The sequence below is a fragment of the Mya arenaria genome, chromosome 3, assembly GCF_026914265.1.
Source record: "Mya arenaria isolate MELC-2E11 chromosome 3, ASM2691426v1".
NCBI classification, from domain to species: Eukaryota; Metazoa; Mollusca; class Bivalvia; order Myida; family Myidae; genus Mya; species Mya arenaria.
In genome coordinates this window covers 21,221,514-21,238,379 of record NC_069124.1, presented here as the reverse complement: position 1 = coordinate 21,238,379, position 16,866 = coordinate 21,221,514, and the positions used below count along the sequence as shown (strand labels likewise).

The window sequence follows — 16,866 nt, the reverse complement described above, 5'->3', positions numbered from 1 at the left end:
CATTTTACATTTTTTACCCTAATGATTCTAAAAATTCCATAATGAAACGTCAGCGATATTTTACGCAGCCATAATTATTACATATGTAACTTAAAACTAAGGTGAACTTGTTTGCGTTATTTTATATTCAGCAACATGTTACAAGGCGAACATTAGATAAAAAAACTCAGTGTATGCTACTATAATCTGCTCATACGACTGCCTTGATTACAAACATAACTTACCGGTCATACATTAATTATGCATTTGATACCAGGAGTAGGACAAAGTTCCAACCTCACAGTCTATGCCAACAATATATCGATTACTGGAGGAGCTATTTTCAGCGACTGGACAAATTTAGGAGATATTATGTCGTCTGATAATGTCAATGGAGTCTTATTGGATCTGCAATCGCCAAGGGCTTTTAGGTATCTGACCATTACCAATAATGGAACAACAGTTATGACAATATGTGAGGTGAAACTTTACGCCAAAGGTACATGAGCGTTATTAAATGAATAGTGTTGTTTTTTTCCTTTGAAATCAATAACTGGAAGTAAATATTTTACTTTGTAGTTGCCTTTGTTCCTTTTTAAAACAATGGCACACCTGCTTACATGCTAAGCTTGGGTGCCAAAACTCTTTAATATAATATATCACGTGTAAAGAGTATGATGAATTATCTTAATGCTATGGTTTTTATATAAATAGTTTGCATATAGACATACAAAAATATTTTTATTTTAGATTGTGATGTTGGAAAATTTGGAGACAGGTGTGTAAACCATTGCCATTGCAAAGATGGCCGATTATGTGATAGTGTAACTGGTGAATGTTCAACTATCGGTTGTTCAGCAGGATGGAAGGAACTAGCTTGTAACATATGTGAGTTAGCTTAACGCATAATGCGATGCTTTTCTGAAAACATTTCTTCAAATGTCGTTGCATATTTAAACATATGGCATGAGTATATACAACGGTATCGGTGTTAGTAGTAATGGCCAGTGTTGCAGCTTACCATTTCTAGAAAGAATTATGCTCTAAATGAGACAGTATTTTATACCTCAAATGTGGCATTTCGGCCGAAGGATCTCTCTGTCAAAAGAATTGCTACGTTTAATAAATATTATGATTATATTGTGATCAATTAGATAGATATAAGGTCACCAAAGCTAGTAGTAAGATCTCATTTGACATGCTTTCCGTTCCATGCACTTATTGAAGGACATCTAATGTAACATGCATTTATCTCTGATTCTGTGAGTATCTGATTGATCCTTTAATTTGACAAAGCCAAAGCCTGTTTGTAGCTTCTGGGCATGTCATTGTTGTTTCCTTGGAATGTTTAGATAACGTTAATTTTCACGGAAATGCGCACGCTTGTAAAACATGTCTTCCGAATGTTTCATGAACAGCCTGTGGCAATAGAACATATGGTGAAAACTGCAAAGAGCAGTGTAACTGCTTTGCTGATCAAGAATGTGAAAAAGATACAGGATATTGCCCGAGTGGACTTTGTGCACCTGGATGGCAAACACGAAGTTGCAATATAGGTTAGTCATTTAAATGTTAAAATCAATAAAAGAGTTGAGGAATTAGAACAATAACAACTAGCTGTCGAACAACACACACACACACACACGCACGCACGCACGCACGCACGCGCACACACACACACACATATAAAATGGTACTGCAAACGATCGCTGCATTAAAAAAATAATTGTGTGTACATCTTGGAAGGTATTTGGAACAACGATTATAAACTGACGATATTAATACTTTTTTATTTGTTGGAAAGGGAAATAAAACACAATAAATGCAAAATGTTTTACAAAAATTGGAAGAAATCACCACACATTTCATTTTTAAAAGATATGTGATTAATAAACAATGTGTAGGTTCCTCAAATGTTTATTATTTAGACATGTTTTAGCCACACTTGTGTTTTGATAAAAACCAAATAAAACTTATCCAACTACATAGATATGGGCCGACGCCTTTACTAGTTACTTTATGTCACTGCTCATATGATACTATATAAACAGGTGTATTAACATTTTTATAACTTGTAATAGCATGTGCCAACGGTACATTCGGACAAAACTGCAGCGGTACCTGTCACTGCAGCGGAAATTCCACCTGTGACTTAGTAAATGGAGAATGTCCTGACGACTTATGTGCCTCAGGGTGGAAAGGAGACAATTGTAGTTTGCGTAAGTACCCTGTAAATACTCGTATACTTTTGAATTGTCCAATTTACAAAACGAATATTTTTTCTGTACATGTAAGCAGTTTTTGTATTTTGTTTGACTTTATCTTGTCATAATATAAGATCTGATTTAATTTGATTTGTGTTATTTCGCTCATGCAAAATTGACAATGAATTACATAACAATTTATATAGTGCTTAACAATACATTAATAACATCTGATTTTCATTTAAGCTTGTGCCCACCAACGGTTTGGACAGAACTGTAGCTCTTCTTGCCATTGTGGAAACAATACTGACTGCGACAAGTCTAGTGGTTTATGCCCTGCCCTCGGTGTATGTGAGAACGGCTGGAAAAACGACCAATGTGATATAGGTATGCAAACGCCTTGTTGTTCTTAATAAAAGTTCCATCGTGTATCTGCTGTCAATCTCACCGAATATGTAAATAAACAAACATGAGTAGTATTGCAGTCAGGTTAAATTATTAAAGTCAGTTTTGATAAAAGAAAATTATTGTTTGACTTTGTTCAATACTGTTAAAGTAATTTTCAAAACATTTACAGCAATTCAATTTATCGCAACGTCAAAATTGGTATGATATTCATTGTTCACCAGTCATGTTGTTATTGCATACAAAAGTTTAACTTGTCCACTAACAATGTAGAGGTCATTGTTCAGTGTCGTTTGGGCTCTTTCCTTGTGCGTTTAAACATAGTATTTAGTGAATTATGACTACTGGGCTTCTCCCTGTAGTTTTAATAGTATTATTAACACGTAATGTTTTTTATGCATGTGTTTACTACTGCTATTCGTATCCATTACATATGATACTACTATGGGTTCATTGCAATGCGCTGTCTTCCTCTTATGTACATGCCTCATCACATTTTGCTAGATGCAATACCATTTATAAATATTTTGCTAGAGCTAGACGTACATTAGTTGTATGATATTTTAGTAGTAAATGGGAACTTCCCAATTTAAAGTATACCCAATAAAAGAGGTAAGGTAGTTTCAACAATTGATCGGTCTTCGCAGAATGTGAATTTCCGAGTTTTGGGAAGAATTGCAGCAGAGAATGTCACTGTTTTAACTCATCGTCATGCAATCACATAAATGGAACATGCGAAGTAAATAAATGTGCTCCTGGTTGGAAAGGCAGGAACTGCAATGAAGGTTAGTGATGGGGATACGATATAGGTTAGCAATAATCCTCCAGCAAACAATTTTTATACCCAATACATATTTATGAAAGTCATATATGAAATTGTATAGGGGACCAACTGTATCATATCTAAGCATTATGCTTGGATTTGATGGATATGGGCCGACCAGACGATAATAACATCATATCACTTATAGTTAATATATTATTTTCTTTTTTTTTCTTTTATTGGCGCGAATAAAAAAGTTCCAATGATCATGTATGTTTACATTTTTTACACTTAATTTAGCATGTGACAACGGTACATTCGGACAAAACTGCAGCGGTACCTGTCACTGCAACAGGAATTCAACATGTGAAAAAGTCACTGGACACTGTCCGTACAGCTTATGTGCCTCCGGGTGGATAGGAGACAATTGCAGCTTGTGTCCGTACCCTTTGTTATATTTTGATATGTTTTGACATGTTTTATGATTGTGAATGTACAACATTACTTAAAATGACCCTTCTGTCTGCCGTGTGTACCTTTTTTCAAATTTTGACGTTGCTTTGTTCAAATATAATCCTACCCGAGTAATATTTACAATGTAGTTATATCATTAGTAGTATCTACACTAGTAAACAAAAAAACCATACCATCTGACTCTTTTAAGCATGTGGTCACCAACTGTTTGGACAGAACTGTAGTTCTTCTTGTCATTGCTTTAATGATACCGACTGCGACAAAGAAAATGGTATATGCCATGCACGTGGTGTTTGTGAGAATGGCTGGAAAACCGAACGATGTGATAAAGGTCTGCAAAAGCTCTGTCATTCTAATATAAATATTTCAATCAAGGCAATCATACATTTTGTTCATGTTTTGCTCCATACTCTTAATGGTCTAAGCTATGCACAATTGTTAGGTCCTGCATATAGAAGTGTTACTTGTCCACTGACAATGTAAAGATCATTGTTTATTGTCGTTAGGGCCATTGCCTCGTGCCTTTAAACATGATTTTTATTTTAAATTTTCGACAACTGGGCTTAGTTTTGCAATGTATTATCGGCGCTAAAAGTTTCTTCTTCTTGCGTTTACTTTTGCTATTTGTATCCATTTCATTTCATAATACCATGTATACATTTCAATGCGTGATCTTCGTCCTATACTTTCCTCCTCAATTTTGCTAGATTCAAGACCATTTCTTAACCTTAAAGTAGAGCTAGACTTACATTGATACACTGATATTTGAGTAGGTATCGAGAACTATCCCACATGAAGTATACCTTATAAGAGAGGTAAGGTAAATAAGTAACAATAGTTTGTCGGTCTTCACAGAATGTGAATTTCCATATTTCGGAAAGAATTGCAGTAAACAATGTCACTGTTTCAACGCATCGCGATGCAACCACATCGATGGAACATGCCAAGTTAATAAATGCGATCCTGGTTGGAAAGGGAGAAGCTGCAATGAAAGTAAGTGTCGGCGATACGTTCAAGGTAACGCCAACGATTTATATCAACTGCAGTTGATTTATTCCATATTCAAAATCTGTATCTGACAATAATGATTTACGTTGATAATGAACTTTTCCTGATGATGCTATAATAAGCATGTGTTTGCGTATTGCATTTGGAACGCATAGTTGTTAAGAAAACTTTGAAAATAGAACGTAAATAGATTAATAATTAATAAAAAAATATTTGTATGGGAAGCCAAATGCTTTGTTTTGTATATAAGCCGACCCCTCGAATAGTTACGTTATATAATATCACTACTCATATAAAAGTTAATGCATAACTAAGTGAATGCTTTATTTTTCGATTGCTGCCAATATAAAATGCCCATTTAACATGCGTCATAACATTTACAAAATTAAACTAGCATGTGACAAAGAGACATTCGGACAAAACTGCAACGGTTTCTGTTACTGCAACACCTATTCAACCTGTAAAAAAGTCACTGGACACTGTCCATATGTCTTTTATGCCGCAGGGTGGATAGGGGACAATTGTAGTATGTGTCTGTACCCTTTGTTTTGTTTTGATCTATTTTACTTTTGAATGTCCAAATCATTTGAATTGACACCTCTGTATTGAGAGTGTACAATATTTTTTTCAAATTATTTTTTCGTAGCTTTGTTCGAATATTAGTAACAATGCAATTGTATCAATCCTATACATACTACTGCACAGTAAATAAATACCCTCTTACTTGCATTTAAGCATGTGGTCACCAACTGTTCGGACAGAACTGTAGTTCTTCTTGTCATTGCTTTAATGATACCGACTGCGAAAAAGAAAATGGTCTATGTCCTGCACGTGGTGTTTGTGAAAATGGCTGGAAAACCGAACGATGTAATAAAGGTCTGCAAAAGCTCAGTTGTACTCACATAAATATTTTATTCAAGGCATACTCTTAATGGTCTAAGCTAATATACAATATTACGTCCATACTTAATTCAGTTTTGGTTTTGATTTGCTATGATATTATTATCCTTATTCATAAGACTTAAGTCGCTAACATTAATTTTGTTTAAAACATTCAGTTTCTTCTGCGTGCGTTTATTGTTGCTTTTGCTATCTCTTACTGACATGTGTTTATATAAGTTGTATCCCTCCTATCCTTTTCTTGTCAACTTTAAGAATTTTTGCTTGATTCACGACAGTTTCTAACCTTTATATCAGAGCTCGACCTACATTGGTACAATGATATTTGAGTAGTGTTCAAGAACTTTAAACAATAGATTATACCTCAAAAGATGTAAGGTAGATGAGTTAATTGGTCGGTATTCACAGACTGTGATATTAAGTTAATTGGTCGGTCTTCACAGATGTTTTTGAAGAATTACAGGAAATATTGTCATTTTTTCAACACATTTTGATACAGCTATATTGATGGAAATTGTCTAGTTAATAAACATGATCCTGGCTGGAAAGGAAGGAACTGCAATAAAGGTTAATACTGACGATTCGTGTCCTGTATAAGTGTAGTACATGAAGTCAATTAGTTCTTTTAATTTATGCATCTGAATGTTTAACATGAATGCAGATTTATGTTCATTTAGACTGCAAACGAAACGCAAACAAAACAACGGAACCAAAGCTATTAAAGTTAAAAGTGTGGCACAAGACAATTTGACCAAACGTTTAGCTACACATGTACAAATAAAACGTCATGTGGATAGTAAATGGACTATATAAAATTTAGGACTGTTCGGATGGATGTCAGTGTCGAGCTGTCAGAACAGAAAATATAACCCTGCTTATGCTTGATCCTCACTTAACTGTTGTATTTATTTTGCCCATCCCTTTCGCTCCCCACAATGCATTATTGTACACACACACTCTTTGATAAGGCATATTTTATGTAAATCAACTGCTTAATTGGATTATTCTAGGCAATGCGGTTGAGGATATCTATACCTCTTACCTTGTGTTGAGCAGATAACATCTATGCTTCTAGTTGCTTTAGCTTTAAGCTTTTGCGCTTGCTTATAATTCATTATTGTATTCAAACTAACTTGACTGAACATCTTCGAAACAAAACTACGTATAACGATGCGATACTTGGACTCAATCGTTCTTAAATTTACACAAAGCATGTATGCGTTGATATGTTTTGCTTCAACAATACTGATTGCAAAGGTTTTTGTGTTGACTTTAACTTTGCATAACTATGCATGGTGTATCTTGTTATTCGAAACACTATTATCTATGCAGTTGATTGTTTTAAACAGTAAATCTATATGATACGCATTGGTGGAAAAGCGTAAACTCATTTTGTTATCTTGCCTTTTCTATAAGAATGCGAAGTTCAAAGATTCGGGAGGAACTGTTCGGAAGCGTGCCATTGTGACGAATGTCATCACATCAATGGGTCCTGTTCTTTATTCTCAAAGCAATGTTACACGGGATACCAAGGGGATTCCTGCAGTGAAGGTATTTAATTTAAATCAGTTTTAATAATATCATTTTAGTTTTCAAGTTTTGTAAGGCTAGAAATAGATCTTCATTGTCTTAACTGACATTTGATATATAAAAAATCACATACTAGTACGAAAAATCGCACAAACGATTATTTCAAGATGAAAACATCATTATCATAAAAGTCATACATTCGACGATATCGTTTTTAAGCAACGCCTGTATCTATAGATGCCATGAGATGTAAACAACATAATATGTTTTTTTATTTGTGGGTGTGTTTATTGTCTTATAATTTCTCTTTTAATAATAATTATAGTCTTATTAATGCCGATGTTTGTGTTTTTTATAAGTAAACTATATTACACGTATTATATGTCTCTTATTTTAGAACTTAAACAATCAAAATCACAAGTCGGTGGTATTGTGGGAGGTATCATGGCATTCTTGGTTGCTGCTGGAGCAGTTGCTGGTGGGATTTTCTTCATTATTAGAAGAAGGTATTTCACACGAATATGTATGTATAAGTATAGTAAAACGTGAAATCCATGTTAGGACGAAAAGCGGCAAGTATGTACACCATACAAAAACACGTTTCATGTTGCATTTTGCAATTCTGCATAGGAAAGACCTTCATGACAGGCACTCTTGAATATACTCGGATCAGAATCATTCTGTTATATTCTGAATCTGCCACATGGTGTATCGTATATACGTAGAACAAGTAAAAGATATGATAATTCATACAACGGTATTTCGAAAGAATTTTAATCTTAATTGAGAAATCTTTGACAATGTTTTAATACTACAAAATATTTGAGTGTTTTTTTTAATAAACTTATCATACTATGAAATCAAAATTGTATAACACTTCCTTTTTTCAGAAAGCTAAACAAGGATAAGCCTGGCAAAGACTTCTCGAATAAACTACCGGCAAGATCAAATCGGCGGAAACCTGATGCACTTGAAATGAGGAATAATGCTTCCAACAACCCTACGTATTCTAACAACGGTTAGTATGACTTATGATATTGGAATGTTTGGGCTTCTATTTTAATGTGTATACGTAATATCACACCAAAATGCAAAGCCACGATAAGCAGTTTTTCAATTTGAAGATGAAATAAGGCTTATTGACCTATAAAGATAGAGAAGGGAAACTCATGATGCGCATTATATGTTAAAATTCGTCAATCCATCGCTGAACAGAAGTCATTAAATAGTTATACGAAAGGTTGCTGAATTTAATATCAAAGTGTTTCGATGAATAAGGTACTTATTTTGTAACATTAGCTTTGTCAAGGCCAACAACAAGCTACAAATGGTTGACTGTTGTGCCAAGCGATTTTAAATCTCCAAATTCATGACAAAGTTTAAGACAGGAATTGAGAATATTTTTTTTACTAAAACCCCCTTTAATATGACCTTGACCTTTGACGTATTGACATCAGTCTTATGTTTCACAAAACAGCTTTACACAGTGTAAATTGCTATCAACCGATTCTTAAACGACCCGATGCATGATAATGGTACATACCGGACAACCAAATACAAGGAATATTGACCAATGTCCCTTTACTTTAGCTTTTGACGTACTGACAATGATTTGCACGCGACACGCCGTATTTAATGGTGAACATTTGTGCCATTTTTTAACATCCCCAAAATGCATAGCCCAGTTACAGCCTGGACAAGCCAAATTACAATGCATTTCGACCAGCGACCTCACAGGTATGCGTCTTCCACCGGCTCACGGTCGGATCATGGTGAATATGTTTGCCAAGTTTTGCGTGGAAGTTAACTGCTTTTTTATGTAGCTATGTATTACATTTTCATAAACTAATTAGCATTATGTCTGTACAATTCAGAAGCCGCAAACGAGGGCGATTACTACAGTTTTAACGACAGTGCTCCTGGAATTAAGATTTCTGAATTATGGAGTTACGTCAGAGAAAAAATGAAGAATAATAGAAAACATCTTTATGACGAGTTTGCGGTAAGTAATGACCGGAGTCCATTAAATATTATTAATTTGCGTTTAAAAAATCATTATCACACAAAAACTAAAAAGACGTTAAGTTCTACTTTTATTATGTTTGATTGCACAAATGTTAAACGTGTAGCAACTGGTCTTTTTAATTATTTTAAAATTTGTTATTTCACCGTATGTTTCAGACACTACCAACTGGCCTTGTCCATAAACATGAAGTCGCATCTCAGGAAAGGTACAAGGGCAAAAACCGTTACAAGGAAATGTATGCATGTAAGCCCCGCCCACGTTTGTCTTATATTATCATTATTATTATTATAAATTTACTTGACTGTATTTAACCAATGCTTTTGGGCTATCAAGTATCGGCTATTTCCTAATATTTGCGATTGCCGTTCTCTCTACATTTTACACCACCGAGTTGATTATTTTACTGTATTCCGTTAAAATGTTTTTGTTATTATATAAACGCCTGAAACAACTTCTTTCAGACGACCATTCACGTGTACCACTTCAAAAGGCAAAACCAGACGATCCAGATTATATCAATGCTTGTTTCATCAATGTAAGTATTTCTAACTGAATTTATTCCGATCATCAATTTTCACTTAAGTCGATATCTTTAAACCTTTTAGAAAGCACTTTTGATGAATTTGTTTTCGAATACTTCATAAGTATGAATTTTTATAAATGTCAATATGATACTCGCAGTTCCCTGTTTGTTTGTAGGGTTATGAGAAAGTAAATAAATTCATCGCATCACAAGGTTAGTAATTTATTTTTTCTTGAAATTATATGGCGGAGGGTTTTGTCTTTGGTTTCTCTTATTCAAAGTTTCTGTAACTCTGTATGACCTATGAGGTCAACCATTCAATACATCTTTATCCTTGCTTCAGGTCCTATGAAGAACATGATTGATGAATTTTGGCAGATGGTTTGGCAACAAAAGTCTGACAAAATTGTGATGTTGACAAATCTCATAGAAATGGCTTCGGTATTTGTATTAAGCTTACATATAAGATGCGTTTATCTTACACTTATATTGTGTTTAAAGCTATCCAATGTATGAATCTGTATAACTCTTTATTATGGACGTATATTTAAAATAAAATTTACGAGGATATTGAATATGTACCAATTGTTTCATCTTTTTATAATATATTTCGTCTTCGAACTTGTATTATCATTATGGAATTCAAACAGAACTCATACTCTTTATACGAGTTCGCAGAATTCATACTAATTGCTAATACATACATTTTATTAACATCGATTAATCTTTTTAACCATAAACACTACAGATAAAGTGCATACAATACTGGCCAGAGAAAGGTGAAAGTTGTTCATACGGTGGCATTGACATATCATACATCAATACGAAAGAATTCAACGACTACAATATACGCACATGGGAAGCCGTGCAGGTACAGATGACTGTTGGATTTGTGTAGTTACCCATGATATACAATATTAACTGCGATACGATATAAATTATTGTTTTGTGTTGTAAGCTTAAAAAAACTATGAAAAAATATATTTATATGAATCATTCTATGTTCCTTTCATCAACAGAAATGAGGGTAATTTTAAACAGTAAATCCTAGTTTAGGTTCAACACTGTTTGAAACATGACTAAGGACTATTATGTTTGTGTGTGTTTACCTCAAAACAAAAGCATTTCGTAAACAGTTTAAGGAATCAACACAAATGCATTTTGGAGCGCCAGTAATAATCGAAGGTGATAATTAATATTTCAAATTATGTCCAAATTACTATTTTTAGCCTGACAGTAAACCACGACGAATACGCCAATTCCATTTCAAAGCATGGCCTGACAAGGACGTTCCAGACAGTGCTTGGTGTCTTGTCAACTTCTGGAAAGCTGTTGACACTAACAATTCAGCGTATGGATCACCAATTGTAGTGCACTGCAGGTAAGGCGACTGAATTGTCTATAGTTGATGTTGCTATATCCCAATATAGTGCCAAGTATTGCCATCTCATCTCAACCCAATGTTCCCATTCATGAATGAAAAATAAATTAAAACAATAAGCTGCTACCACTTGAACAAAAACTTATCATTTTATGCCTTAAAGTGCTGGAGTTGGTCGGACGGGAACATTTATCGCCCTTGACAACCTGATACACCAGGCAAATGCAGAGAAGAGCATTCGCCCTCTACAAATGGTACAGACACTGCGCAGGCAGAGGGTGAACATGGTTCAGACAAAGGTTTCTTTTTTCTTTTATAAGTTTATTTTCTTCTTTTGTTACCATGGCGAAATAACAACTCATAAGAACACTAAAAATGACAAGCACAGTATACTTCGATAGTGATGCTAATATGTGGTATGTGCTTAACCTACTGAATAAAGTGAATACCAAAATCATTTCATAAACAGCAAGCCTTCCAAATAAACGAGCATGCATACATATTGTTTAGGAACAGTACGTGTACCTTCACGAGGCTGTAGCAGAGGCTTTGTTGATCGGCACACATCACGTCTACTCCAAGCAGTTTGATAGTTTCTACAAGCATATAGTCAGCAAGGAGCTAGGATCGACGAGGACGAGAGTGGAAGAACAGTTCGACGTAAGCTACAAAACTGTAACGTATTACCATTCCAAGAAAGATATATATCTTAATAATAATAATAGAAATTCACCCATTTTCAAGCATTTATGTATTGTTGATACCATACAATTTATTTATCGCTTTACAGCTGATTAGAAATGGAATCACAGAAGAGACGGTACAGGAAAGTGGTCATGAATATGGAAACCTTGAATCCCTGCAATCTGAAAGTAATTATGTTAAGCTAGTGTATTCTGGACTGAATTTTGCTTTACAATTACTTTCCTATTATTTCTTACATTATATGCGATGTCAACATAATAACATCTGATAATACTAGAATTATTTGTTGTATTCTCTATCTTTAGTAGATGCATATCGCCCTAAACTGAAAAACAGAGGATCTAACATTGTCCAAAGTCTTGGAACTATTTTCTTACCGGTGAGTACAAATTACTGAAAATTATTGCATGTCATTTACGTGATTAACAAGTTATGTTTTTGTTTGTATACTTAATAGTATGCTAAGACCCTTTTGTAACACAACATATGCTATACTTTTAGAATACTTAATTCAACTGAATTAATCATTGGTTGTTAAAATGCACATCAATCAGTATCAATGCGCAGCTAACTATTAGTAAATATGAATATAGATCAACGTGTTGGTATTTCTGATGTAGTCTCTATTCAAATCATTGTCCTCCACTAAGTTGGAATAAGTGTCAATGGCATAATTTGAAACAAATATGCTGAGGTACATATACTGTTATTAGTTTCACTGACAACATTTTATATTGGACAATACCGTCCTGGATAACTACCTTCTTTGTTTAAATCATGCTCTGAATTCAAGTCAAACCCAGTTGGCACATACACCCAGGGACCGGTGAAATTAACTCAAGCCTCGGAAAATTCGAGCCAAGCGGGAGTGCATAACTTTAGTATAAAGTAAACGGTTCTTAACATCCATTTCGAGCCATCGAAGAATTCGAGCCAATTGATTTTAATCAACGGTGTGCGACTGTACATATACGGCTAGTTTGAAATATATCTTTGTATGGTTTTCTTTATAGAACTACGCGAATAAAAACACATTCCTGATGGGCATGTCGCCGGCAGAAAAAACGCTGGAAGAATTCTGGTCCTTGATTGAGGAACAACATATCACTACCGTCATCATGCTGACGTCGCAGTCACATGCCGCGTACAAGGTTGTGAAATTTATTTAGTTACCATTATTGTAATACAACAGGCTTTTGGAAGGCGACGTTTGACCCAAGCCATTATCTAACGTTTAATATATTTGCTATACCGTTAGTATAACATTGTGTACTAGTATGACTAATTGCAATACATCCTTGCAATACGACAGTAGTGTTCTTTTATAAACAAATAGCATGAAACACATATCTCAAGATCAAAAGATAAACACACTAGCATCCATCATTTAAGAATGTTAGCACTATTGTTACGATTTTTAAACATTATTTTAGACATGTCAGTACCTTGGAAGCAGTGACGGAAAACAAATCGGCAAGTTTAAAGTTAACTGTATCCATGAGAAGCAGAACAAAGCTTTCCAAGAGAAGTGCTTTTCATTCAAGGACGTTAACCACGAGGTGAATGATATGGCAGACTTACAAAGAGTTTTTATATGTTTTACTTCTTGTAATGAAAATTTGCAATGGTGCATTGTCGGTTGCTTCATATAACGTGTAATTGTAATAAAACTACACTTTGGCATACCAGTACGTTCATTCAACAAGATACAATACCGTGTGGACAAAAAACATGTGTTTGTACATATTGACACGCTCATTTGACAAGATCACATATTACTTAGACAAGATTAAACGCATGGTTGACATAATAAGAGTAGTACACAACTTTGACAGTTTAATATCAACTCTTATTAAGATGAAAACACTATTTTTTGACATTTTACCGATCAGTTCGAACAAGTTCGCAATATGCTTTGACAAGTTAGACATCGTTGCAAATTTAGATAATACAACATTGTAACTGGACAAGATAGTGCAGTTCACTACTTTTATCAAAACATCTTCCTGTTGATAGGATAACAAGTAGAATAGAGAAGAGAAGTGAGTATTTTGACAAGTCAACACGTCCGATTGACAAGATAACACACCATAAAGACAGGTTTATACGTTCTTTTACACAAAACAAACACGCGTACTTTAACCACCCCAAGTGCGCTCATATGATACCAATACCTTTCGAATATCATAAATTAACACTTTCCAAAATGTTGATTATTACATACGGGACTTGCCGACACAATAAAAACATAAGATAATCAATTCCAACGTATATTTAAATGCGGTGATTCTCACTCCAAAATTGCCAAAAGGCAGTTTATTTAAGGAATGTAAGTTGAGAGGTAAATACAAACATATCAACATATCATTTCGACAAGATGGCATAGCAGTTAGTAATATATAATACTTAAATGAGCAAATATAATAACTTTTAAACACGATAGGACGTTCAATGAACACATCGGCTTGAAATTTCAGAGCGTAAGACAGGTTCGGCATTTCATAGAAACACATGCCTTATGTAGAGTTAACAGTAGTAGAGTCAAAAAGTAATTCGAACAATTTATTATTTGACTTAGAAAATACGTTTGTATTTAATAAAAATATTGAAGAAATAAAAAGAATCCAAATTAGGAAAGAGAAAGTATCATATTGAAATTGGTGTAAACACTAATTATTTTCTAGCCTAATTAATACACGGTACACCAATAGCAAAACGGAACCTGTTATTCTCTACGCCATTTTTATACATTTAAGGATGAAGATTATCTAACGACAATCCGCCAGTTTGAGTTTTTGGCCTGGCGAGATGGCGAGGACACGCCCATGGCGGTCCAGCCCATGCTAGACATTTTGGAGGCAATCAACAGATGGCAGCCTCACCTCGGCGAGACTAGACCCATCCTCATACATTGCGAGTAAGACCAGCGAACTATTTTTATGCTTCGAAACTATTTCTTTAGCATAAATTCCATTGAATTGGTTGAACATACATATTTTAGCTAAATATGAAGTTAGAGAACAAACTTGAAATGTTTGCAAACAATACTTGTATTGCATTGATTAATATCAAAAAGGTAAACTTTTGCAAGCCAAACAGCTTACATTCCTCAATTTTGTGAACAACTATCGGCATTTAATGGTATAGGTGGTATGCTTTATCATGGATGTCATGTGTGCATGTTTAATGCTTATCTAGAAGCATTCAATTAAACAAATACATTATTATAATTTTACAGATCAGGATATCGTCGCAGTGGGATTGTGGCTGTACTTCTGAATGAAGTTCGTCGGGTTCAAGACAACAAGGGCCAGATCAATATCGTGGACAGCGTGATGATGATGAAACAACGAAACAAAGATATTGTGCAGAACCCGGTAGGTCTAACTTACGAAGTGTTCACAAATAAACTTATACCAAGGACGCTATATGGTGATAGAATAAACTAGTTGTTCGACCGTCCTTGCTTATACAGACACAATTTTCGTGACGTCACTTCGGTATTTATCAAATATCAATCATGTATAATTACAGAACGAACTTACAAACTCAATTTGATACTTTATTTGTTAGTGAACCTTTTTAACTGTGCAGTAAAACATTTGGTTTGCAACTACAAAGGTCACTAATGAGGGACGAATTTATATCAATTTCCTGTTTTGTAGGCACAACTCCGATACATCTACGACGTCATGCAAGAACATGTCAAACAGATCGATGTTTATCAAAATCTGTAGGTCATGGCAGAAAAGTGTTTACCCATCTATACAGACTGTCAAATAACGGTTTACATTTAATAGTTGTGCATGGTTTTAATGAAACCTGCTATACATTGGCTGTTATTACTTTTATTATACGGATTTTATTATTATATATAGCTAAAGCAGAGAGGTTCAGTGTGGACTAAATAACTGTGCAATTCGAAAACGAAACATGTCTTTTATAACTCATAACTAAAATAATATAATTTTCATGATAAAATTCCGAAAATTGTTGCATGAAATGAGGAAGCACTCTTTTAAGCTTAACGTTTAAAGTCGTTGTATAATTGAGATTCACGACATATTATCATCATTGATCAATTTTAGACTTATTTCGTTCCATGCACAGTAACAATTACTATGTAATAATATATTGTTTTCTGTTGTTATATCAACCTGTGATGCTTACGAATTTATTCCCTATATTGCATTGTGTTGGTGTTGGGATTCATTTATGTTCGAATGATACTAAAGGAATGTGCCATTTAAGGTTATGGATAGTGTAAAAATTATAATCAAGTGCTTAAATTTGTTGTTGATATTTGTTTGTATAACTGTTAGAATGAAACGTTTCAAAAAGAAAACACGTTCAAGTAAAAAAAAGATATGTAAAAGTTAACATCTAAAGTATGTTTAAAAAGTTTGGTATGAATTTGAATTTTTATCCTTTCATGAACATATAAATCTTATATTGATTGCGTTTTTGTTTGTTATAATACATACTATTATATGCATATGTTTTAATACGTTTATATAAAATCAAATATTATTTGAAGGATTACCAATGTTACGTGCTATAGGGACAGGCATCGAAATTCTTAATTTCATGTGTAATGTTAATTTACTGCTGGAAGCAACGATAAGATAATGGTAAGTGAGAGTGATTTATATAGGAAATATATATATTGTTTAGATTGGGGAGCAACGCCATTACAAATATGATGATTTTAGTATTCAAACATAAGTCCATATGAGTAACTGTTTTGTGATTATACATATTCCTACAATAACACAATTTTAACTCAATTTTAAAACAATTGTGAACAACATGAAATATGTGATAGATTCCCTTTATTAAGAAATGTATTTTTTTAACAAGTTTATTTCTGTAACCAAGAGTGTGTTTTTTTCGCAAATAAAATTTTCTATAACAAACAAAATCAATAATTCGTTATATATCTTATGCATCATATCCGATTACGATTCC

At 33.9% G+C, this 16,866-nt stretch overlaps 2 protein-coding genes across 2 annotated transcripts; both read left to right on the top strand.

The window, feature by feature from the left end:
* The first annotated feature begins 240 nt into the window (after window positions 1–240).
* On the top strand, window positions 241–6,793 carry LOC128225814 (multiple epidermal growth factor-like domains protein 10). The gene is made up of 5 exons (XM_052935710.1): window positions 241–478; window positions 730–867; window positions 2,430–2,570; window positions 5,569–5,700; window positions 6,744–6,793. Exons 1-5 carry the CDS (start codon window positions 241–243, stop codon window positions 6,791–6,793), a joined length of 699 nt encoding a protein of 232 aa, XP_052791670.1.
* Window positions 6,794–7,185: 392 nt separating this feature from the next.
* Window positions 7,186–16,777, top strand: LOC128228011 (receptor-type tyrosine-protein phosphatase alpha-like). The gene is made up of 19 exons (XM_052939024.1): window positions 7,186–7,284; window positions 7,661–7,769; window positions 8,154–8,281; window positions 9,138–9,265; window positions 9,445–9,532; window positions 9,751–9,824; window positions 9,989–10,025; window positions 10,156–10,253; window positions 10,561–10,683; window positions 11,042–11,193; window positions 11,357–11,492; window positions 11,704–11,853; window positions 11,984–12,065; window positions 12,207–12,277; window positions 12,912–13,049; window positions 13,332–13,457; window positions 14,655–14,815; window positions 15,137–15,275; window positions 15,564–16,777. The coding sequence occupies exons 2-19, from the start codon at window positions 7,708–7,710 to the stop codon at window positions 15,633–15,635; spliced, it is 1,965 nt and encodes a 654-aa protein (XP_052794984.1). The 5' UTR covers window positions 7,186–7,284; window positions 7,661–7,707; the 3' UTR covers window positions 15,636–16,777.
* Window positions 16,778–16,866: the final 89 nt, after the last annotated feature.